General features: G+C 40.2%; 1 protein-coding gene across 2 annotated transcripts in view; it reads left to right on the top strand.

Annotated features, from left to right (window-relative positions):
* LOC310731069 (signal-induced proliferation-associated 1-like protein 1) overlaps positions 1 to 23,272 on the top strand; it is a 54,277-nt gene that overhangs the window by 28,823 nt on the left and 2,182 nt on the right. The window contains exons 6-19 of one of the 2 annotated variants that reach the window (XM_083550411.1): positions 2,001 to 2,104; positions 2,347 to 2,504; positions 9,384 to 9,963; positions 12,001 to 12,275; positions 12,737 to 13,012; positions 13,687 to 13,836; positions 14,815 to 14,936; positions 15,362 to 15,441; positions 15,522 to 15,919; positions 17,460 to 17,663; positions 20,745 to 20,904; positions 21,021 to 21,222; positions 21,701 to 21,850; positions 22,616 to 22,730. In XM_083550411.1, coding sequence (XP_083406537.1) covers positions 2,001 to 2,104; positions 2,347 to 2,504; positions 9,384 to 9,963; positions 12,001 to 12,275; positions 12,737 to 13,012; positions 13,687 to 13,836; positions 14,815 to 14,936; positions 15,362 to 15,441; positions 15,522 to 15,919; positions 17,460 to 17,663; positions 20,745 to 20,904; positions 21,021 to 21,222; positions 21,701 to 21,850; positions 22,616 to 22,730 — 2,974 coding nt within the window. The remainder of the gene's footprint in view (positions 1 to 2,000; positions 2,105 to 2,346; positions 2,505 to 9,383; positions 9,964 to 12,000; positions 12,276 to 12,736; positions 13,013 to 13,686; positions 13,837 to 14,814; positions 14,937 to 15,361; positions 15,442 to 15,521; positions 15,920 to 17,459; positions 17,664 to 20,744; positions 20,905 to 21,020; positions 21,223 to 21,700; positions 21,851 to 22,615; positions 22,731 to 23,272) is intronic. The other variant, XM_083550412.1, reaches the window with a different exon arrangement.

Below are 23,272 nucleotides of genomic sequence, written 5' to 3'. Positions count from 1 at the left end.
ACAATTATTTTGATCAGGATTTTCTTGAGTAAATATTCATCCTTACACAAATATTATTTCAGATTTTTTTTTTTAAGTGACGTCCTCACCATGCCTTATTTCTTAAGCCTTTTTTTCTTTTACCCTGTTTCTTACTCTGCAGCTGTACCTTCTTTCTTTAATTCCCCCCCCCCCCCCCAAAAAGACTTTAAATAAAAAAGGGATACCACAGTCACATGTACTTATAGTCCAGTTGCCTGAATGAACCTTTTGTGCTTCTAATAAAAACATAATGGATAATTCCAACCATGCACTTAATTGCACATTCACGTTCATCCTTTGAAATGCTGCTCCATAATCGGAATTTCTTTTCTGTCAGAAGGCAGCTGAGAAGCAGATTTCTTTCGGTTGAATGCTGTTATTTTCTTTTCCTCAGGTATAAATTATAGGCATACATTTTACATATTTCTCTCAAAATACTGCATTTTGTTAGGCTTTTTTTTACAGCTAATGTTTACTTTAACATTTAAGGGAAAAAATTACCACCACCTAAAGTAGCTAATGGGCATTGACACATTTTATTCCAATATTGTCGGCCTGTTACCCTACATTCACAGCAGCAAGTGACAGCTCTTTGTAAATGCATGATGCAAAATTGAAGAGAAAGGAGATTTTAATTGGGTTGTTCCTCAGTGCAAATTTGGTTTGAGATGGTAAAAATGACAGATTCAAACCAGTGGACTTGAACGATTGCTCAGGCAAATCCAGTGGCATGTGTGTGGTCCAACATTTCTTCAGTTCCCCACTCACAACTGAAGTTCCTACCAGCGATTAGTTCCTATTTACTATTTGATGTGCGAAAAAGGAAGACAATTACAATTGTGTTTTTGCCCTTATTCCTGTCATGTTATATACAACCTATCTTTCAATATGTATTGAAACAATCTTGGAAAGGTGTCTCTCTCATGGGTGTTTTTATCTAGATTATATTGCTTTGCTAATCTGCCAACAGAGTTAGAATGAAGCCTAGCATGTAAAATGTACCGTATTTTCCGGACTATAAGCCGCTACTTTTTTCCCACGCTTTGAACCCCGCGGCTTAAACAACGAAGCGGCTAATTTATGGATTGTTCCTTGGTTTTTTTCCAGTTTCACAAGCTTCATGCTATAAAACTGAGCCCCATTACATTAGACCAATGAAATTGCAGAACGGGTTGAGGTGAACCAATGAAACTCTTTATATTAAATTAGATGGGCTCCCACTGGATCGGGCCACACCACATCATAAATATGGATGAGGTCCCTTTGACGTTTGACCTGCCGCTCACTCGGACTGTCTACAGGAAATGCGAATCATTCGTCATGCTGGAAACAACCGGGCATGAAAAAACACTCTTCACCTGTGTTCTGAGCTGCACGGCATCGGGAGAAAAGATTCACCGATGGTGATTTTTAAACGCACGACGATGCCAAAAGAAAAACTCCCGAAAGAAATTGTTGTGAAAGGAAGGAGGAAGACAGAAAACAATGACTTTTTTGGTAGGCTACTGGTTAGATACAAGCCGTGTAACAGACACTGTCTTTCGTTAAAGCCTGTGTAAAGTTCATCAGGTTCAGTGTAGACACCTGCGGCTTATAGACATGTGCGGCGTATTTATGTTCAAAATAAAAATCTTTGTCTAATTCAGTGGATGCGGCTTATATTTGGGTGCGCTTAATAGTCCGGAAATTACGGTAAATCAAGCACCCAGTTTTTCTCCAGGTTATTGTGTTCTATAACTTCTGTTGAATTACTTTGAAGCTGTATAAGTATAAGGCTTCAATGACAACAAAAAAACTGGAGTGTATACCCAACAACAGTGTGTATACTGTTTACTTTACTGACAACAGTAAAGGTTTATTAAAGGACTTTTTCTCTGTATTGTTTTGAAGTTTCTCCTATAAAGTGATATTAAGTGTGAGATAATTACTAAATAATAAAGAAATGTTATTAATGGTTGATTTTACCTCTTCTCTTCTAGCGGATTCCACTGGGACCCACTCTCTGTACACCGCATACAAGGACTATGAGATCATGTTTCACGTGACAACCATGCTGCCATACACTCCAAACAATAGACAGCAGGTTGAGCAATGATTTATTTAATTCATTTTTTTTCCTCTGTTTAATTATGCTACCTGCCCTTCATCAACTTTTCAAATGTATGATTATGCTTCAGGGCTTATTTTACCAGTTCTTCCACACCTGTCGATCCCTGTATCTCTAGTTATAAATGTTTTTGTAATAGTGATTTTGATAGACTGAAAGAGATTCCTATTCTGATTCCTATTCTGTTTTTTTTTTTTTATAAATGTATTTCTTTTCAGTTGTTGAGGAAAAGACACATTGGGAATGATATCGTAACCATCGTTTTTCAAGAGCCAGGAGCTCATCCCTTCACCCCCAAAAACATCCGCTCGCATTTCCAACATGTCTTCATCATTGTCCGTGTGCACAACCCCTGCTCTGAGAACACCTGCTACAGGTAAACAACCGAACCAGCAATGAAGCACTGGTTTAATTATGTTGACATGTACCCAAAAAAAACAGACAGGTAAAATATAGTTGAGCAGCATTACAGTAAAATCCGGTATTATCTTGTTTGTTGATTTGTTTGTGTGATATTTAGATACCTAGGGCCTATTTTTACTTCGAGAGGCATCACTATTTGTGGTAAATGGCCAATTTAGCTGGTAGTCTACCAAAGCGTTTTCAAGGAAGTGGAGCACTTGACTCCTCCAGTCCTCCTACTGCATCATGAAAATGATTACAGAATCAACGCAATTGTTGCAAAATCCCTCGTTGCACCAAGGTCATCATACCCATATTATGAGACCTGTATGACTACATTCAACACAATTATTTGGACCATTTGGATTATTGTGATTATATTTACTGGTATTGTTTCTCTCCCTGTTCATTTACTGGATCGTGTCTTGTCTCTCTTGTGTTCTGTTCACTCATTTATTTATTTATTTTTTTCAAATTATGCACTGGCAAACAAAAAAATCTGTCTTTATGTTAGGAAATAGTTTTAGATACACAATTGTTTAAGGAACCTTTGTGCTTTTGTGTTGATTGTTTAGATGGTGGGCTGTGTATTTAAGTCCTGTGCTATTCTTAAAAATCCATCTTTAATGTCATTAATCACATTCTGGTCAATTGAGACCTTTATGTGTTCCTGACTTTTAGATTTAGATCCAGAGGGTCTTCTTTATTTTGTCAGTAGCAAAATATACCAAAATGACGAACTCAAACATGCAGAAAGCACATCCAGAGAGTGGAGACAGAGTTGAAACAACAAACTGGTTAAGAACTTGATTGTGTAGAGGTACCTTGTTAGGACTAATCATGTTCCACAAACACTTCCAGCTTTAGCACCATTGCGCCGACTGACTTTTTTTCAGTGTAGACACCATGCCCCCACACCCTTTCATTGTTCTTGCAGTCACCGTGACAACCCCTCAGAAACAGACTACACCATTTCCATTGACTCCCATACTTCCTGAGAATATCTCGACTCCTCCTGCCTCCTGCTGTCTACTGTCTACTTTTTTTTTATTTTTTTTTTTTAGAGACGAGGCCATGATGGCCTGATGAAAACAGCCCCAGGGTGCTGAAGACCTGTGTCAGCTAGTTCTGTAGGCCACTAGAAAACCTGGTCACAGCGAAAAGTGCCTCAGGCCTGGAAGTCTTCCTGCTTCTAGCCCCAATACTAAAGACAACATTCCCCACTACCCAAAAAAAAATGGAACTAGCGAGGCAGCTTCTTAAAGTATCTTCTATTTCTAATAATAGACCTACCAGACACTCATTTGTGGAGTATGCTCTGATCTATATTTTCCACAGAGCTTACTCACACTTGGATGCAATCACGTCTACTTGGAAGGATCGTGTTCCATCCTGCTCTTAGTCTCCTGGATTGACCAACAAGTCCGATTTTGAGGGGTTTTAAGCAATTCTGGGAAACGTTTATGGAACCATCAACTCTTTTTTTTTTTATTTGTATTCCCCCCCCCCCCCCCCCTTCTTTCTACATGTTGGCTTTTTAGTAATAAACTTATGCCACCTGCAGAAGTTCTTGTCTTTATACCTTCGTTCAAGAATGCAGATTAGAGGAGGTGGAAAATGTAGATTAGAGGAGCCTGGATGAGGTGCATCAGAATCCATCTTGAGCTTAACGACATTGGATATGGCGATGGAAACAATGCGTGTTAGAGAGTCTGTCGAGCCTGGCACTGCATAGGGCAAGGATATGGAAGTGGTGCAGTGCTAAAACTTCCCCTGGTCTTACCGAACTGGTCTTAAGACTGAGATGTGCTGTGAAGGAAAGGTTAGAGCAGGCTACTCTTTCTAAAGAAGGTAAGATGTATAAATAGATGCAGCCAGCTACTGGGCTCTTCTGTCGTTTTCTTGTTGCAAGTATTCTTTCCTCCATGGTATGCTGTGGGGAAGCATCTTATTGTGATGTCAATTTTTCTGTTTTGGTATTTAAATTCAATAAATGCCTGATAAGTATAGTATATACTAATGGCTAAGACGTGATCTGGATTTAAAATATTTGAGTTGACAAAACAAAAGGGTTCTCGATAACACCAGTGTGGGCTACAGCCACGGATGATGATGGTACCCATTTTTCTGTTTTTATGCATTGTGTTTCATCCAGGTCCTTATAGCAAGGTGCTCTAAGAAAGTGCTTTAGTGGATCCGTTCTGCCCGGAGCTAGGAAGCTTCATAATGCTTTTTTTCCCAGCAAGCTATTGTGCCTGCTCTTCCCGAGGGACAGGAAGTCAATATAAAATTATTTGCTTTCAATTTAGCGCTCAAATGTTTTCTCCGTCTGGCTGATAATAGTCCATAGTTTCTGATTGTGGCTTTAAAAAGCACCTTATTTAAAGGATGATCGATTTCAGTACCAAATTCCAGTGAAACGCTTCGCTCGTCACGTATACGTCATAACGCGTATATGTGTAGTACATTCGCTCTGATTAAGTTTGACTGCATGTCTGCTCCATGAACTGTTACCTAACGTGATTGAGGCACCAAAGCACTGATTTCAGATCTCTTTTTAAAACATTTTTTGTGGGATCTTCCTTTTTGCCAAACTGTAACTGTTTTAATAAGGTTTAAAAAGATTTAAAAAAATAGGTCTCGATTGCGTTAAATCATCAAAGCGGTTTGAACAAATGCGTATACGCGCACACTTCATTCGACCGCCGCAGGAGAGTCTGAAGAAGTTAAGTGATGTGCAGGACTCTTGTGCTCAGACCTTCATCCCCCCACCCTCGTGCACGCTCTCACACACGCTCTCATGCATGCACAGGGTTATCGACTGAATGACGAGACTCGCAGCTTACAGCATCGTGCTCTCGATACCGCACATGCACCTTCCTAGTTTTTGTCTTAAAAGGATTTTCCTTTTCAATTCTACATGCTTGACCTATCAACGTTTAGTTGATATATTTTTTTTACCTTTTTCCTCTTCAAAATTCTATTTGAACACTCTGGCAAAGAGAAATCAGGACTTTATAGCACCATACAGGAACAAATGGAAATAAAGTGAATTCTTAAAAAAGGCATGATCTCCTTACGAATGATTGATTCCGTTGGGGTTTTTCTTTTTTATTTCTTGACGTCACGGTCTCAGTGTCTTGGTTTCTCTTTATTTTGGAAGAACGAACATCGATGAAGACCACCTTTCTCTTTTTGGACATTTAATACATTTTTCTTCAAATGATTCAAAGGAAAGTTGGAAATCGAAAAAGGGATAGCTCCTCTTGGAAATATCAGCAGAAAGAAATTCCTTGTGATGTGCCGCTAGCCACGCTTGTCCTTGGCGAGGCTTTAATTCTGAATCCACACACAGCTGTCTCTGAGGCATTGCTTGTCCGTCCGATTCATCCCTGGACTCTTGCAGAAGGTGGTGGTAATCTGAACATAATTGCATGTACATAAAAAAAAAAATCTAAATGAAGGCTTTTCTTGAAATTGCGTGTTTGGTAGCAGAGACTTAAAACCTTTCACAGATAAAGGAATATCCGTAATTTTTTTTGTTCACCAGAAGTAAACATTAGGCAGTCAGCAAAAGGGACTTGGATGTTGATTGTTAAAGATTAAATGAAAGTATTTACAAGGACATAAATTGTGTTTGGTGGACAGGGACTGCTCATAACCCATAGTAGGATTTTAGTAGGAATAAAGTTATTTAGTAAATATTTTAGATTTTCTATTTAGTGAAATTAAAAACGTTATTTTCCAAGTTATATTGACATTTTATTTGTTTCAGTCGGGGTGTATATATCTTAGACTGTGGTTGTAAAGATTTGTGCTCGTTCAGCCAAAAGCACAAAAGGGTGGAGTCAGTGGTTTAGTTCACTGGTCCCCAACCCTCGGGCCGCAGACCGGCACCGGTCCATGGGATACATAACTTACATTATTTCCTTGTTCTTAATCATCTGATTCTTCGCCACATCTGTCTATGACTCACTTTTGATGCATATCATAATGCCTCGGTCACGTCTTACCCCTATCCCTTACCCTACCTTCTTAAATTGGCTGCTCCGGCCGCTAACACATAATACATTACCGCTAAATTCAAACGCACAAGCGAGCAAAATAAACAAACCACCACAGTGGATTCACGTTTATTATTATATTTAGAAAATCCCAGTTTTTATGCCGATCGTATCATTGTATTTTGATGTATTTATCCGCTACACCTTTAAGGCCGGTCCGTAAAAATATGGTCCGACATTAAACCGGTCCGTGGCGCAAAAAAGATTGGGGACCACTGTTTTAGTTATCCGAAGGGTGTTCAATAAGGTTGAGGTCAGAGCTCTAGAACAGGCCACTAAAGATCTTCCACTTCAACCCATGTCTTTATGGAGTCTCTCTGAAGGGTCTGTTGTCCTAGTTGAAGTAAAGGGAAAATCTTCTGCATTCACCTATACAGTCTATACAATTGTGTGGCTGCACCTTTGTTGTAACACTTTGAGGAAGAAAAAGGTATGGCTGGAAATGTCACAATACTTGAAGTCCCAATACTTATGCTTATATATTGTACATTCTCGCTTCCTTTAGAAGTATTAGTATTATTTCCAGTGACAACTCAGTTTTAAGTGTTATTTCTAACTGGTAATCAGTTAATACATTAGTCTTAGTGCAAAGATTCATTCCTTTTTTTAATCGATTGCAGACAGCCGAGAATACATTTCAGTATGTGTTCTTTTGTTGTGATTGTGGTTTCCATGCTCATACCAATCTGCCCTTAGTGTTTGCACCTTGGAAAAGTATTCAAAGTGCAAAAGACTCCTAAAAGTCCATTGTGTAGAGAACTATAAAAAATGGAAGAGCTTTTGACATGCAAATTTGCTAAACAGTCCTCCTTAAATCTAGTAATTCATATTGCAAAGTCTCTGAATTGAGTGCTCTTCTCAAGCACAAGTTTTGAATGACTGACTTTGCTTCATGTATAGCAGTAAAAGTAAAGCAGGCAACACCTTTTGTATTGCGTAATGTCAAATGAGCTTTGGTTTTATTGTCTTTTGAGCGTTCAGTATTAAGGACACTGATTGATGTTTTACCTCATAAAAATCAGTCAGAAATCTGATGATGATCTTTTTTTTTTACCTCATGGACTCGAGACATGCATGATTATAATGAATTTTATGCTCTAGATCAGGGGTCACCAACCTTTTTGAAACAGAGCTAATTCTTGGGTACTGATTAATGTGAAGGGCTACCAGTTTGATACACACTTTTGAAATAACAAATTTGCTCAATTTACCTTTAATTATTATAATTATTAATATTGTATTATTAATAATGAATGATATTCATCTATGTGAAGACACTGATCATGTTAATTTTTTCTCACAATTATAATCAACAATGATTTAACAAGGTAGAAAACAGATAAATATCAATATGCAAAACTTTATTTATATAACTTATATAACTTTATACCAATGCAAGTGTGATTTAAAAAAGAATAGCAACAAAAAATGAGTTGCAGCTCACTGGTAAGTGGCGCTATGGTGATCTATTTTTAGAAAAGGCCCACCGGTGACTCGTGGTCCTTGCAGGCACCATGTTGGTGACCCCTGCTTTAGACTATATATATTTTGTTACTTTTGCCCAGTGACCCTCTTACTTTTATTTTTTCTTTATTTGTCATGTTATTTTTTCTATTTTATTTGACTTATTTTTAAGTTAAGGTTAAGATGCAGCGCTCCCACTGCTGCGACCCGGGTTCGATTCCCGGTCAGGGAACCATCCCCAGCCACTCTTAGTGCCGGTCCCAAGCCCGGATAAATTGGGGAGGGTTGCGTAAGGAAGGGCATCCAGCGTAAAACATGTGCCAAATCAAACGTGCGGAGGATCCGCTGTGGCGACCCCTAACTGGAGAAGCCGAAAAGAAAGTTATTTGACTTATTTTTACTTATGGAATAGCTTGAATCGCCATTTTGTGGTTTTCTAGCAAATTGGTATGCGTTTGTCCATGTTTTTACACTCGCTCTCTCTCACTTCCTATAGCAGTTGTGCTTCCAGAAAAAACAAGAGTCTGTTTCTGGCTGTGTGTGTGTGGGAGTTATTTAGTGGTCAGCTACAGCATCATGAGGGAGTTTCAGAAGTTTGTAACCCCCCTGTCCATTGAACACTTCACACCCTTCTTTGTGCAAGAATGTATAAAGGCTTGGCATTGAGCAATAGCCAAAGGAAAACTGTTTTCTTGACAATAATGGAAGTTTATTTCTTTTTTTTTTTTTCCCTCTTTACCTCATTTTGACCTTACTAGTACTTTTATTTTCCAACCTCCCGAGGGAAAGTCCACTCGACCTACTTCTTTTGTCCATCTACAAAGCATGCCAAGCAAGAAACCTGACTAAATAGAGCTCTTGCTCATTCTTTTTTTGTGTGTGGTTTTAGCATTATGTACTGCCAAAACCACTGTTCTTTTGCTAGTGGTTTCAGGATCTTCAGGCTTGTAGGATAAAGTAAGGAACGACTTTTTTTTTTTTTTGTATTTCATTGAATCAGTGTTTTGTGTGACTTTGTTTGGATGTGCTACATCAGAGCACTAAATAGTAAAGAAAATCATTTTGAATGAACTGGTATGAATCTGGGTGAACAAATTGTTGGACAAAATCACAGTCAGCGCATCACACATTTCAAGCTGGTCCTTAATGTAATTAGGCTTTTATTGTAACTCTTTTAATATGCTATTTTCTGATGTCTACTTTTCATATATTCAAAGCAACACAGCAACTGATTTTATATTGAATTCAGACAGCTCACATTTTTTTGATCGGTCAAAAACACAATACTGAGCAATGCATTTGTTTTTGTTGGTCTTTTCTTGCAGTGTGGCAGTCAGTCGCTCGAGTGATGTGCCCTCATTCGGGCCTCCAATCCCCAAAGAAGTGACTCTACCCAAATCCACGGTGTTCAGAGAGTTCCTTCTGACGAAAGTCGTCAACGCAGAGAACGCCGCTCATAAATCGTCCAAGTTTGGCGCCATGGCTACACGCACGCGTCAGGAGTATCTGCGCGACCTGGCCGAGCGGCACGTCACCAGCACGCCGGTGGAATCATCCGGAAAATTTCCTTTCATCTCTCTGGCACATAAGCGAAAAGAGAAAGTCCGCCCTCATGCAGGGGCGGAGCTGCGCAGCCTGGGCGCAATCACATGGGCAGTACATTTGGAGGACCTCACGATGGGGGCGGAGCGTGAGGGTCTCCTGGCCATCTCTAATGAGTTCATCCTTATACTCGACCAGGAGATCAAAGCCTTGGCGTTTAACTGCTCCACAAGAGATGTGATTGGCTGGTCGCTGGGAAGCCCCGCCTCTATGAAGATCTACTATGAGCGAGGTGAGAGTGTTTCGCTGCGATCCATCAACAACAACACAGAGGACTTCGGTGAGGTCGTCAAACGTCTGGAGGTCAGTGGGAGCCTTTATAGTCATTAAGGCAATTATGGTAATTATATAACTTACTGTGTGTGTGTGTGTGTGTGTATGTGTATGTATGTGTATATATAATATATCACGGCGGCCGATATTTGATACCAATTTTCTGACTGATATGTTTGTCCGATTTTCTTTTTTCCCCTTCATCTCAAAATCAAATAGTTAATAAAGAAAACGTGATAAAGAAAAGAAAATTGCTTAAATTATACATTTATTGAACAAAACGAGCCTCTCCAATCAGTGCACTTGTTAGCAGGGTTTGGTCCCTGTGACTAAACTAAACTACATCTGGTTGAAGACTCACTAATAATACAGTTCCAAAAACTTGGAAAGAGAACTCCGATCAGCTACGAGCACACGAGAAAAAATAAAACATGCTTGTTGTCATTCTTGCTGTTGTCATTCTTGCAACTTAGCGGACATGATGAAAAAAAAAAACACGAATCCATTGTAAACACTGCTTGCTTTATATATTTACAGTTCTAGTCTTTTTCCTGTTTGAATGCGGAACACGGACTACTGCTACCTGCTGGTATGGGAGGGTTGTGATCTCTCATGCAAGCGCAGAACATGCACGCACGGTTCGGTGTGTTAGATGCGCCTGTTTAATAATCGGCTCGATTTGCAGCACAATCGACTGATAAATTTTTTTTTACACAGGTTAAACATCTGTTTAGAAAAAAATCCTAAAGCATGCAGTTGTTGCTGAGTTTAGAGTATATAGAAAACTAACCATATGTCAAGATAAATAATCTGTATGTCAGTTTATACTCCTCCATCTCTCACATATGCACACAGATATTCGATGTCTGATTTTGTTGTTTTGGCCACTGCCTAGATTTGATTGCTGTGTGTGTGTGTGTGTGTGTGTGTGTGTGTGTGTGTGTGTGTGTGTGTGTGTGTGTGTGTGTGTGTGTGTGTGTGTGTGTGTGTGTGTGTGTGTGTGTGTGTGTGTGTGTGTGTGTGTGTGTGTGTGTGTGTGTGTGTGTGTGTCAGTGCAGTAATGGTATGGTAGATAATTATCTACACAGACAAAAAGCATTGTCATCAGTCTCTCTCACTGGTGGAGCTTTGTTGCTCTCTGGGGTCATTCCACACAGGCCTATTTAAAGGGATAGAACTCCTAGCCACATCTATACTTGTTTTTATGTCTGAAGGTTACTGTTGCTTGTAAGTAGACTGTTCGGCTAAACGTTTGTGGACACCTGGTAATAACACCATTGCGCTTCTTGAGCATCCTTTTTTTTTCCTTTTTCTTCTATGTAGTCCTTTCAACCCAATTTTAGATTGTGGCTGTGGAGATTTTCTTTTTTGGTTCAAGAGCATGTTGGGTGTAATGTGACTCTTAGGTTGTTCCACTCCAACCATGACAAACTTTATGGTGCTTGTTTTTTTTTTATTTTATTTTTTTTAACAGAGGCACTGTCAAGCTGGAACCGCTTTGTGCCCCATAGTTCTAGTGAAGGAATTAACAGTTGTATGTCTTTTACTTGTATTCCCTTTGAGGGAACAGTTTGGGGAAGAACAACATACGGTGTCCGCATACTTTTGACCATAGAGTCATTTGTTGGGAGTCATTTTTGTACGCTCTTGCCAGTTAGATTGTAGGTGTGGGTATACCCTATTTTAGTATTATGTTTATATCATATTAACCGCATCAGTTTAACGATTTATTAATTAAAAAGGCAAATATTAAGTTTTATTAAAAAGTTAATAGTTTAACAGTTCAACAGGAAATCGACTGCCACGGAGATGAGAAAGTAATTGGGCCTCCAAAATTCACCCATTTTTATGCAGATTTGAAGTTTGCATGTTCAAAAACACAAGTAGAAAATCCAGATATGCTAAAAGTCTTGTTGCGGTTGGTTTATTTGTAAAGCGAATTGATATGCTTTCCATAACTATGTTCGAATTATATACAATATGCAACACAATGAATGAAAGCTCATGCCATTTGAATGAAAATGTGCTCGTTTTGAATGGTTGGCGTGTTGTTTGTTTATTATTCAGCTAGTGACAAAGGGCAGTCAGACGAAGGAGATGACTCTGAGAAGGAACGCTCTGGGTCAGCTCGGATTCCACGTGAATTTCGAGGGCATTGTAGCTGACGTCGAGCCCTACGGCTATGCATGGCAGGCAGGGTTGAGGCAGGGCAGCCGATTGGTGGAGATCTGCAAGGTCTCCGTGGCCTCACTGTCACACGAGCAAATCATTGACCTGCTGCGCACCTCAGTGACGGTCCGAGTGGTGATCATCCCTCCACATGAGGACTCCACTCCACGCAGGTGATCTTACGCAGGACAATTAGAAATTTTCTTTCTGAGGTTCTATTAGAGGTTTAGGTTTAGAAGATGCCTTATATTTCATTCCAGGAAACTGTCTGTCTGTCTGTCTGTCTGTCTGTCTGTCTGTCTGTCTGTCTGTCTGTCTGTCTGTCTGTCTATTTACATGCTTGTGTGAGAAAGCTTAAAAAAACAGTCTTAAAAATACTTAGAAAATAGTTTGGAGTTGACTATATAGTAATAGTTAAAAAGGTTGACTTTTGACCTTTAGCATTTGTGTTGCTCAGGCTCTAACAATGGTGCATGCTGTATTTGATGCTATTTACTCAGATTCTTTTAGGTTGTTGCAGGTTCTCCACTTCCTTACAGCTGTTTTGTGGTTGGTCGAACCACATTTATCTGCACAATGTGGCAGGTGGTTAAATTACTGAGTGAGTGTTTGCTTTTTTTGTTCCCGCCTGAAGAGGTTGCTCAGAGATATACCACATGCCACTAGTGGACTACAAAAACCACAAGGAGGGGATGCCGTATGAATACAAGTTCCCGTTTCGCAATAGCAATGAGAAGTGGCCTCGACCCAGCGCTCCTCCGCAGACTGTGGTTTGCACTTCCCAGAATCGAAATCTCAACCAAGGCCAAGGGGCAACACTAAGCAAGACGGCGAATTCCGACTATGCCAGACGTGGTTCACTCATCCCTCGGAGTGTGTCCAGTGAAGGTCGTGCACTGAACGCAAAAAGGTAGCTCATGAATTGGTAATGAGCATCAGTAAGATTCTCCTGAGTAAATATAAGAATTCTGTGTAAAAAAAAAAAAAAAAAAAAGTTTTGCTGTTGTTTCGGATATTTAAATTCTGTGTTTATGGTAAAATCTCACTTTATAGTAAAATCATCTAACTATTATTTTTTAATTATTATTATTTTTTTAATCATCACAATCCTGTATCATGTTGCAAATAATGGAACTAAGATGGTGATAGTCAACCCTAAGTGGCATAAATCAATCAAATCAATAACATTTTTTTTTTCTCTGGCTTTTTTTATATCTTACTATTTTCTCATCGAAATTTACATGACCGTTCACTTCGTCTCAGCAGCAACCCAAATATTGATATGACAGTGTGTATTGTTGAAAGCACTCTATAAATAAAATGCTATTGATCTAGTTCTCGGAGGAAGCATTCACTAGTCACTTAGACCCTATTTAAACATTGCTGGACACATCAACGTGGGCTTAAGTTGGACAGAATTGCTGTTGATGCTGCTTTTAACTCTGGTAATGCACTCTGGTGGCTTCCCGCTTTATTGCCGTATCTAACGCATTAGTTATCTTGTAAAGACTGCTGACTTTTGATTATTACTTCGTCCTGTAATATAGTCTGTAGTGAAGCTAACATTAACCTCATCCCTCTCAGGTACTCTCCAGGCTCCGATAACTACGCCCTGGCATGTTCCATTGTGATGGGCCGGTCTCCGCACACCCGCAGCTCCCCCAACAACCAATCATTCTCCAGTGACACCAGCACCAGCTCCACCCACTGGCGTCAAAAGTCCAATCCGGATGGGTAGGTGATGGAAAATCCAATAAACACCCACCACAACAGACAGATCTACCTGCAATAATATAATAATACAATAATGAAGTATCATCGGTTAGCGAATATTACTTCATTACAGCGCATGGACAACCTTTTTTCCTTATATATAATATTGTACATATGTTTATGTCTCGCATAGCTGTCCAGGTTATTTAACACATCCGCAGGTTATTTTCCCTTCTGAACAAGTGCGCTCACGTTAACGGGAATTGTGGCACGGTTTCAGTTCAACCAGACTCGGACCACCACTCTCAGATAGTCTCAAGTTTGGTAACGCTACGCGGTTTTTAGTCCACATGACTATATGTTATATAGGTTATATTAGGTTAGGAAGCAAAATGGCTCTCAACCTAATTATCCTGCACCAGTCAGATTTGGATGAGTCTCACATAGTCACGGCTGGCAATAGTAATATTAACTCCGTAGCCTAATGAAGCTGGGAATGTAATCATTAATGTCAACCTGCATTTCATGTTTCAGAGCAAACATTCAGTTTAGGGATTGGCAAACTGCACAACAGTTTTAATTACTCTGTCACTCGGGCGCTCTTTTGTCATGCATTTATTAATTCCTGCTACCAGATGATAGACACAAGAAACACTGGTACTTTTCCTGATGAATCCCTTGTGTTGAAGCAGTAGAGGAATCAAATAGCCAAAGATCCTGGTTCTTGTGAAAATCATCGTCAATTAGTTGGGATTTTCGACAACATGTTTACAATTTCTTTCTGTGCATTGCTCTGATTACATATCTTTTTATTTAAAAAGAAATAACTATTAGATTCTAAGTACAATTACACAGTCATTTAGAATAGAGCTTCATTTGAGAATGAATACAAAGTCCTCGAATTGCAATGTAAATAAGAAGGCCTTGCTTCTTCTAATCATTCAAAAGTTTGCTTAGCATCTGTTTCATGTGTGCTTTTCCTGGCCTTATCCTCTGCAGGTTTAACGCGAACCGCAGCTCACCATTAGCTCCTGATCGCCAAATCGTGAGGGAGTGCGTGTGGGTTTCACCCAGCTGGGCCAGAATGGGGGAGGGAGAAGGAGCCAATCGGACACCATCAGGTAATCGAAAGTAGCGTATGATTTTTTTTTCTCAGAATAATTGTTTTATTGCAGGTGGTTGAAGATGTGTTATCAAGACATGTTTCAGTTTTAACTGGCGTATTTTATGAGGTTATGACTTTATAGGTAAAGCCGACTTTGTTTCTAATAATATGAGCGCTGTAAAACTTCTAGCTGTTCTCTGGGATTGAGATGTACTTTGTCCTTGTCTTGCTCAAAGGGAAGCATTTCCTCAGGCTAGCAGTTGATAAAACTGCGTACACACACACACGTGCACACCGTGAGAGCAGTGTCTTTGGCAAGGCAAAAAAAAAAGTGTAAATGCGCTTGACAATGATTGCTTGCTAATTCTCTGTCACCCAACACACCCTCAGGTTTTCTACATATATTTATGTTCTGGATTAACTCTATCCTTTGTTATTTAGACCTGACCAAAGTAAAGCCAGCCCTGATGAGCACTGACCAACATCCCAAAGATCCTAACACACACCACTATCCAAATAAGGTGAGTCGAAAGTCTGGCCTAATATTATTTAAGTGTATACGTGATTTGCACACCGAACAATCCAATATCTCCCACTTCAGAGCGACACGGCATCCGTCGGCCAATCCAGCAGCACCACGCTCTCCAGCCATGCCTCAAGCTGCACAGATACTGAGGAGAAGTGGTTCGATTTGGATGGAAGGCTAGACTCGGATCTGAACGGCTTTACAACCGATTGTCCCCAGGGAGCTTCTGCTAATGGTGCTGGTGAAGCTTCGCTTAGGAACTTTGACTCCGTTCCAGTTAGCATCAACTCGAAGCTGAAAGAGAAAGCCTCAGCTCACTGGGGGGAGATCACCTCTGCCTGCCAGGCTCTGCAGGTCTCCCCAGCTGGCTCAGAGACTCCGCTTCACACAGATCTCTCTGAGAATCAGGCCAAAAGCCCTCTGCCTCCAGACACAACTTCCCATAATATCAGTGACACAGCCTCTCATTCCAGGTACACCTTCAAACGGTTTACATTTAGTGCACTGCGCATTCATTCAGACCTCAGGTTTCTATAATTGTTTGTCTTTATAAAGCCATGATGATGTTTTAAGTCTTAAACCTGATTGGTCGGAAGACGTTGGTACATTTTCTTTAACAACATGACTGACGGCTCTGATTTCATTTTATATTAATGACCGTCTTCTATGTTATTGATTCTTTAGTAACTTCCCAAGCACTGGGAATATAAGGCAGATGAGCCACAAAAGCCAGTTTAATAAAAAAAAAATTGAAAAGAAAAATGACCATTAAGCCGTTTCACATGAGCAAGTGTGCAATACTGAATGCTCTCACATTATTCCGTATACCCACACAACCAGTGTGATATTAAACTTAAACTTCATTGCAAGCATAATTTGTTCGTTTTTGTTAAAGGCGCTTCTGGTAAAAAATTTTAAATGGCAAACGCAGACCAGCGGATTGTTTCACACAGTGCAACGTCTCATTGCTGATATAGGACTATGGCACACAAGGAACTCCGCTCGACCATTCTGACTAGTGGACCACAACTGAAAGCTGCAGAATAATTGTTGGAGACATTTATTAAAGACCAGGGGGTGTTTCCAGGACAAAAGAGTTTCAAGTTTCTCTGTAACATGACAGTATTCGAGCAGGTTTGGGTTTATGCTGTCATAGCAAAATAATCCATATTTCGCATAGTAGCATTTCCCTTCAGGTTTTATTCTGTACTTTGCATTACATCATATACTGGCACAATATGAGAAAGAGAGCTCGAGAGAATGTTTTTATTTTATTTATATTTTTTTCTGGTTTAATTCAAAATTTTCAAGCATCATTGATGAAGATCAGAGCGCGCTAATGCTGTACAAGCGCCAGTTTAATATTCTCTACGAAGACCCTCTTGAAACATCTCAAACACCTGCACAATGTGTTATGGCTTAATATTTGTTTATTTAAGAGCAGGCATATGCTTTTTGCTGGCTTTAATTCACACGTAGTGATTTGGTGTTTTATTGTCTTTATATTAAGTGGGGATTTTTCTGCTTGGAGTAGGAGTTGCTGTCTTTCTAACACATCACTCAACATAAAGTGTGCAGTTCTTCATTGGTTGAGCTGTTTTTATGTTTAACAAGCACTAGCTTGTTTTTTAGCAAAACGTGCATGCTTGCTACATCTCCCGAGAGAAGCGAGACCACACAACTCACTCAGGAATGTGGAATTCAAGAATCTTGTCTTATGAAAAATCCTGACCTGTTTTCACCTCTAGCTGTTGTGCCACACAAATCTTTTTATTTCCCCCCCTCTGAACAAATGACGAAGCTCTTTTACTGAACACGGTTTCCACTTTCGGGCAGTACAGTATTTTACTAATCATCGCTTCAGTTCTATTTTTGGCATTAAGCTACCTTTATATCTGGCAACATGCTTCACTGATACATTGGCGTTTTACTACTGTGCTCGCTGTGTGCATGGTTTAAGGAAGGAGAGAAAGGGAAAGTATTGATTCTTTATACTCTCTTTGTGTCTGAAAGCACTCTGAGTTCAGTGCACTCGGGCAGTCCACCGAGCTCCACTCAGGAGGAATCAACCCCCTCTACCTCTTCCCCCACCCACCCATCCCTCTCTCCTGGAGCCAAGAGCTTCTACCCCCGCCAGGGAGCCACCAGCAAGTACCTGATTGGCTGGAAGAAACCAGGGGGCACCATCAACTCTGTGGAATTTGGTAGCAGTCGCAAGTAAGTCTTGTGTCCAAAAAAAAAAAAAAAAAACTACTTCAGGAGAAACAGGGTAGTGTTCATGGCTGTTTCCCGTGCACGTGACTCCTGATGATTCATAAAGGGTTTGACCTTATAAGGTGAATCAGTTGCGTTTGTCAAAGATGTGCAATACACAGTCAACTTAGTCCTTCTCAAGCAATCATGTGACGCAGACTCACAGAACTTAACGGCTTAAACTAGCACTATAGGTGTCGGACTTGAAGTCCCATGAGTCACAGCCTGAGAAAACCGATCTCCTCAGCTGCCTTTTTCAATTGAGCTAAAGCTTTGACATTTCCATCTTGTGGCTAGATGTTTCATTGTATTATTACTTTCTTTAGTTGCTTGCTCCAAAAGAACGAGGAGCCATAACGCAGGGTGTAATGTATATTAAATGCACTTAATTACAGTGTAGAAAATGGTTTTACTTCTGTTTGTTTAAAAAATAATATATATACACACACACACACACACACACACACACACACACAAGGAATGCAAAATTATCAAAAGACGAAACCGATAAAATGACATAAAATAGACCCCCAAAGGAATTCTGACCAATCCAACCACCCTCTTACCAAAAGTTTGACCCATCCTCTGCTCCTCCCTTCCCACAATACCTGAGGAGCCTTGACGGCCTTTTTGTTTGTTTGTTTTTTAATTCAGTCAAGGGTAGAGATTAGCAAGTAAGGACTTCTAGACGCACGCAATGCTACTGCAAACACTCCACATACACACTGCAAGAGCTTAGAGATATTTTATTGTGACTATTGTTTTGTTTTGTTTCGAATCACCAGGATGATTTCTTGTACATATAAGCACATGCCAAAAAGCGAATGTATGATTTATGGTATGATTCGATATCGTTCTTGTCGTCACATGCCCATTGGTTTCCTTTCTCTTTCTTGTGTCATACACCCCCTCATGAACACTCAGACCTACAGGTAACCTTGCAATAGACTCCTATTATCTCTCCATCTCTTTATGTCTGGAATATTTGTACTGTCTGTCTTATTTGCTTGCGTACCATGTTATCTATGTATTAAATCCATTGCTCTCCATGATTTCAATCTAAACTACTGTTGCTAAGAATGGCTCTTAATGCTTGGAGTTTTCCTACATGTGCATATGCGCTGCTTGCATAGCTGATTGAACCCCACCCCCAATAGTGAGCTTGCAGCGTTGTGCACTAGCCAGTACCCAGAGGTCGTAGCTTCTCAACAATAGAGAGTCCCCTTCTGCATTATCGGTGTTTGTGGTGTGCACCTTTCCAGAGATATATAAAATGTTTTGCTAAGAGCTCATAATCTTACCACAAGCGTTCTGAAGGAAGTTTAATGTCTTCATCAGCTAAGCTCGATAAAAAGCCGATTATGGGTTCGTGCCCTTGTTTTGGAGTGCCTTTAAAACCTCCAGTCATCATTTCAACAAAAAGACTAAGAAAGCAGCCTTTTATTATTCAAATTGCATGTGTACCTTGTGACTGAATGTTTCTGTCAATCAAAACTCGTGTTACAATCCGGCTGGTATGTCGGCTGCTTGTCTGCATTTGTGGGAAGACCCCGAAGAGCTCCCCTGCCTGAATAGAGACTGGCCTGCTGGGTGGTGCGTCATCACCTTAATTGGATTTATTTGCAAAAATATTAACTTTTAAGTGATGAAATAAAAGCAACCTAACCAGGATAAAGCAGCTAGTGAACATAATTGTGGCAGAGCACCCCGCTGTTTCAATGTTAATGAACATGGCCTTTTTTGTTTCAAGAATGCGATGTGTGACCACCCGCTGTCGAGGTGTTTTGTTGGGTTTTGTGGGATCCCCAGTCCTAATACACAGCACCAAGTTACATTAGGGTGTTTTTTACGCTTCTGGAAGTGCCTTGGAAATTCTGTATTTGAAAGTCAGAGCTGGTTCGTCTGGGCTTCATCGTGTCAACACGGCCATCACGCCTACAGAGGCCCACTCTTAAACTTCTATTACAGTACAGTACAGTAGCATGGACAGCATTTACTCTATTTTGAGAAACCTTTAACTCCATAATACTACGATTTTAAACCTGTCACTACATGTAATCGAGTCTAAACGTGTACATACATGTACATATCTTGTCATTACTATTTACTCATCCTGTTTAGTGAGTGGAATGTGGTTCTGGCATTTGTGCAGTGGGGAATGCTTCAGCTCAACCCATGTGATGAGATAACGGAGGACACCGAGTTGCTTTATTAAGCGCTGTACATATCTGTGGTCTTATATCCTATAATAATACTCAAGGAGATTTTGTATGATAACATTCAGCGCATTCTTGCTTATTCTTTAGCTGTTTTCATTAGGATGGTAAAAATCATTATCACAACAGACATTGTCTCAAAGCAGCTTTACAGAAATCAACAGTTAAGGTGAATGGTGTGTATTTATCCCTGATGAGCAGCCGTGGCGACTGTGGCAAGAAAAAACTCCCTTGGATGAAGAAACTTTGAGAGGAACCAGCCTCAAAAGGGGAACCCATCCTCATTTGGGTGACATCAAGAGTGTGATTATAAATCTTTAAACAATACAGAACACTGGAGAGTGAGAAATATCATGAGCACTGGAGTGTACATTTTACAGATTGGCCTGCATTTATGAATATGAATAAAATACACAGCTTGCTCATTGGGCGTGGCCCAATTACCGGTTGAGGTTTCTGCCCGCATAAGTCATATTGTAAAGCAATGGGCCTTCAGTCGTCTCTGCAGAAATCTACTAAAAGCTACTAGTTCAGTTGAGGAGCTCTGTGTCAAAATTGTAAAGCCCATTAATATTAAGTAATACAATGCAGCAATATCCGGGGTTAGCCGAAAGAGTTTCCCTATTGACTCTGTCTCAAGGTTTCTTCCTTGTATCTTATCAGGGAATTTATTTTCTCGCCAGGTTTGCTCATTAGGGATAAATTTAAATCAATATCCAGAGGTCTATAATGCTGCTAAAATGTTCACTGTTCAGTCAATTGCGTTACGGAACCATTATCGAGCATGTGGTCAAGCGGCTTTTGGCTTTTTCTGTCTTCTCTGATTCAGGCGGCATCAGAGCGATGGCTATTTAGGTGGGCAGCCTCAGCTACGGGCCACTATGAAGATGAGCCAGTCCCCTCAGCCCACTCCAAAATCCACTGTAGAGGAGGATCTAAAGAAGCTAATCACTCTGGACAGCCCTCCGCCTAGCTGTAGCAAAACTAAGGTACTATGTATTTGATAACACACTAGTTCATAAATGCAGTTTAAATTTCTGAATGGATGCAGCAGCAGCATGTGCACTGATTGGCCGGCGCTTACTGTGCTTTCTCTGGTCTTCAGCCCTTATTCTCGCTCTCCACGCCAAGTCCCCGTTCTTTACAGCGTACCTTCTCCGACGAGAGCATCTTTAGCGGCCAGAGGGTGCTCACAGCAGCCCGTCAGAGTGCCAACCTGTTCGGTCGCTCCACAATGCCGCGCTCACCCAGTGCCCGTAGCTCAACGTTGCACCATTCGTCCTACACACACGGAGCCAAATCGCTGGGTGAGCTGCAAACTGGAGAAACTATATTTTGTTGGAAATTAGAAAAAGACTTTTGGAAGTTAGTACAGAGCATCTTTTCTGTCTTAGTGCCGCAATAATTACTCAATTGCAAAAACGAAGAACATTTGAAGTAAGATTTTGTCATTTGCAATCATCTTTTACCTTCTTGCAATGTAAAAAAAAAAAAAAAAGATTTTAGTTTGTGAAATAATATCCAATGATGTTTCCATGTCTACAAAAATGAGGTTTCACTACGTCTACCTCTAGCCAGAGTTTCTGAATCATGCTGGGTGTTTTTTTTTTTCCCCTCAGACAGAGATAATGGAGTAAGAGAGTAATAAATTGATCTAGTGGTCACAGTGAAAATAAACATTGTGCCATCTTTCCCCAGTACCTAATGGCTATATATATTTTGTTAGCTGAGTATCTGTACTGTTTGCAGTGACAAACATCTATCCATCTTTTGCTCTTTCACTAGGTGACCTTACATTTACAGAGGGCAGTGTTTTTGAGGCTGCACCGTGCAGGAAACAGCAGCAGGACCCCGGCCTCATCCCCCTTCCTGATGCCAGCGCAGACAGCGGACTCGACTGGTCCGACCTAGTGGATGCAGCCAAAGCGTTCGAAGGTATTCATGTTATCTTAGACCACTTTGTTCACAAATCTAAGCTGCAAAACTGCAGTTTGTAGTTCTAAATTGTATATAGATCTATAACGATGCTTGGAACTGATTTGAAAGATTCCTGTATAATAGAGACTCATTAGTATCTTTATTAACATTTTTTTTAAATTATTTTCCTAGGCCTGTTATCAGCTTCTGCTTTAGCCAGAGTCGAGCTGCTAAACTCTGTCTCTCTCCACCAATTACACTGCTTGCAGTTCACATATTAGACAACAGAGGGCTCTAGAGATCATGACTTATTTTAATTGTCGCTATGTAAATGTGTTTCAAGAAGAATTCTAGAAACATTTGACTACTAAAGTACACAATTAGGATCAATTATCTGAGTTAAAACTTGTTGATTTGTAAGAAATGAAGCGTTTTTATAAATGTCCTGTTTCAAGGTGCCATTTCTATATGTAAGATTATTCAGCGTAGGAATAACATTGCTTCTTTTTTCTTTTACTTTTGCTTTTACAGAAACTTTGTTCCTTTGGTTCATCTTTTAAACCTTTTAGCTGCCATTTTCTTCCCCCAGCACTTATGTAATTGTCTCTCTTAAGTAGCTGTGTCTCTTCAGTTTGTTGGCTTGCTGACAAGAGAATAACTTTAGCATTAAACACTCCAGAGAGGAGGATGAGTGTTCCCTTCAAAAGCGCCGATTCTCAGAGGCATCGTAAAGCAATTCTCTCCGATGACGTTTCTTCTTTCTCTTTCCGTTCGTATCCGTAGTTCAAAGAGCAACATTCTTGGCAGCAAAAGACGCCACTACTAGGTCAGAGACGCATTCTCCCGGCTCCCAGACGATGGAAACTCAGCCCTCTTTACAGCAGCACATCTCATTCAGGTGCATGGCTTGTCTTAGCATTGATACTGAAAAGTACTACTTGGTATTAAGCAAATGTTGCAGTGGTGTGGTGCATTTCACATGTAATGGCAGTCAAAGCAAAGTCATAAACCTGATCATAATAATTTATGGTGTATAAATTGTATAACTTGTAAGTACTGAGACCCGCATTCTTCAGGTGTCCTTTGCTTAGGGGGGTGTCAAGGTGCAATTCATTCTGTTTTTAAATACAGTCTCTGCTACGTGTCTGCACGGTCGGCTTGATCGCCGTCGCAGATACTGAGTAACATTGCAAACACAAGCAACTATTACATTTTACATTTTCGGCATTTGGTGGATGCCCTTAACCAGAGTGACTTACAACAGAGCAGTTGAGGGTTAAGGGCCTTGCTCAAGGGCCCAGCAGTAACCTACCGATCCAAAGTCCAATGCCTTAACCACTAAACAGACGTACATCAGTGTTGCTGCGTTCCAAAAAAAAATGTGGTCATAATCATATTCCGTATTCTATACAGCATTATTGAGGCATCCCTCGATATCTA

This window comes from Silurus aristotelis (genome assembly GCF_946808225.1).
Source record: "Silurus aristotelis genome assembly, chromosome: 9".
NCBI classification, from domain to species: Eukaryota; Metazoa; Chordata; class Actinopteri; order Siluriformes; family Siluridae; genus Silurus; species Silurus aristotelis.
The sequence above is the reverse complement of the archived record's forward strand: the minus strand, read 5'-3'. Positions and strand labels throughout refer to the sequence as shown.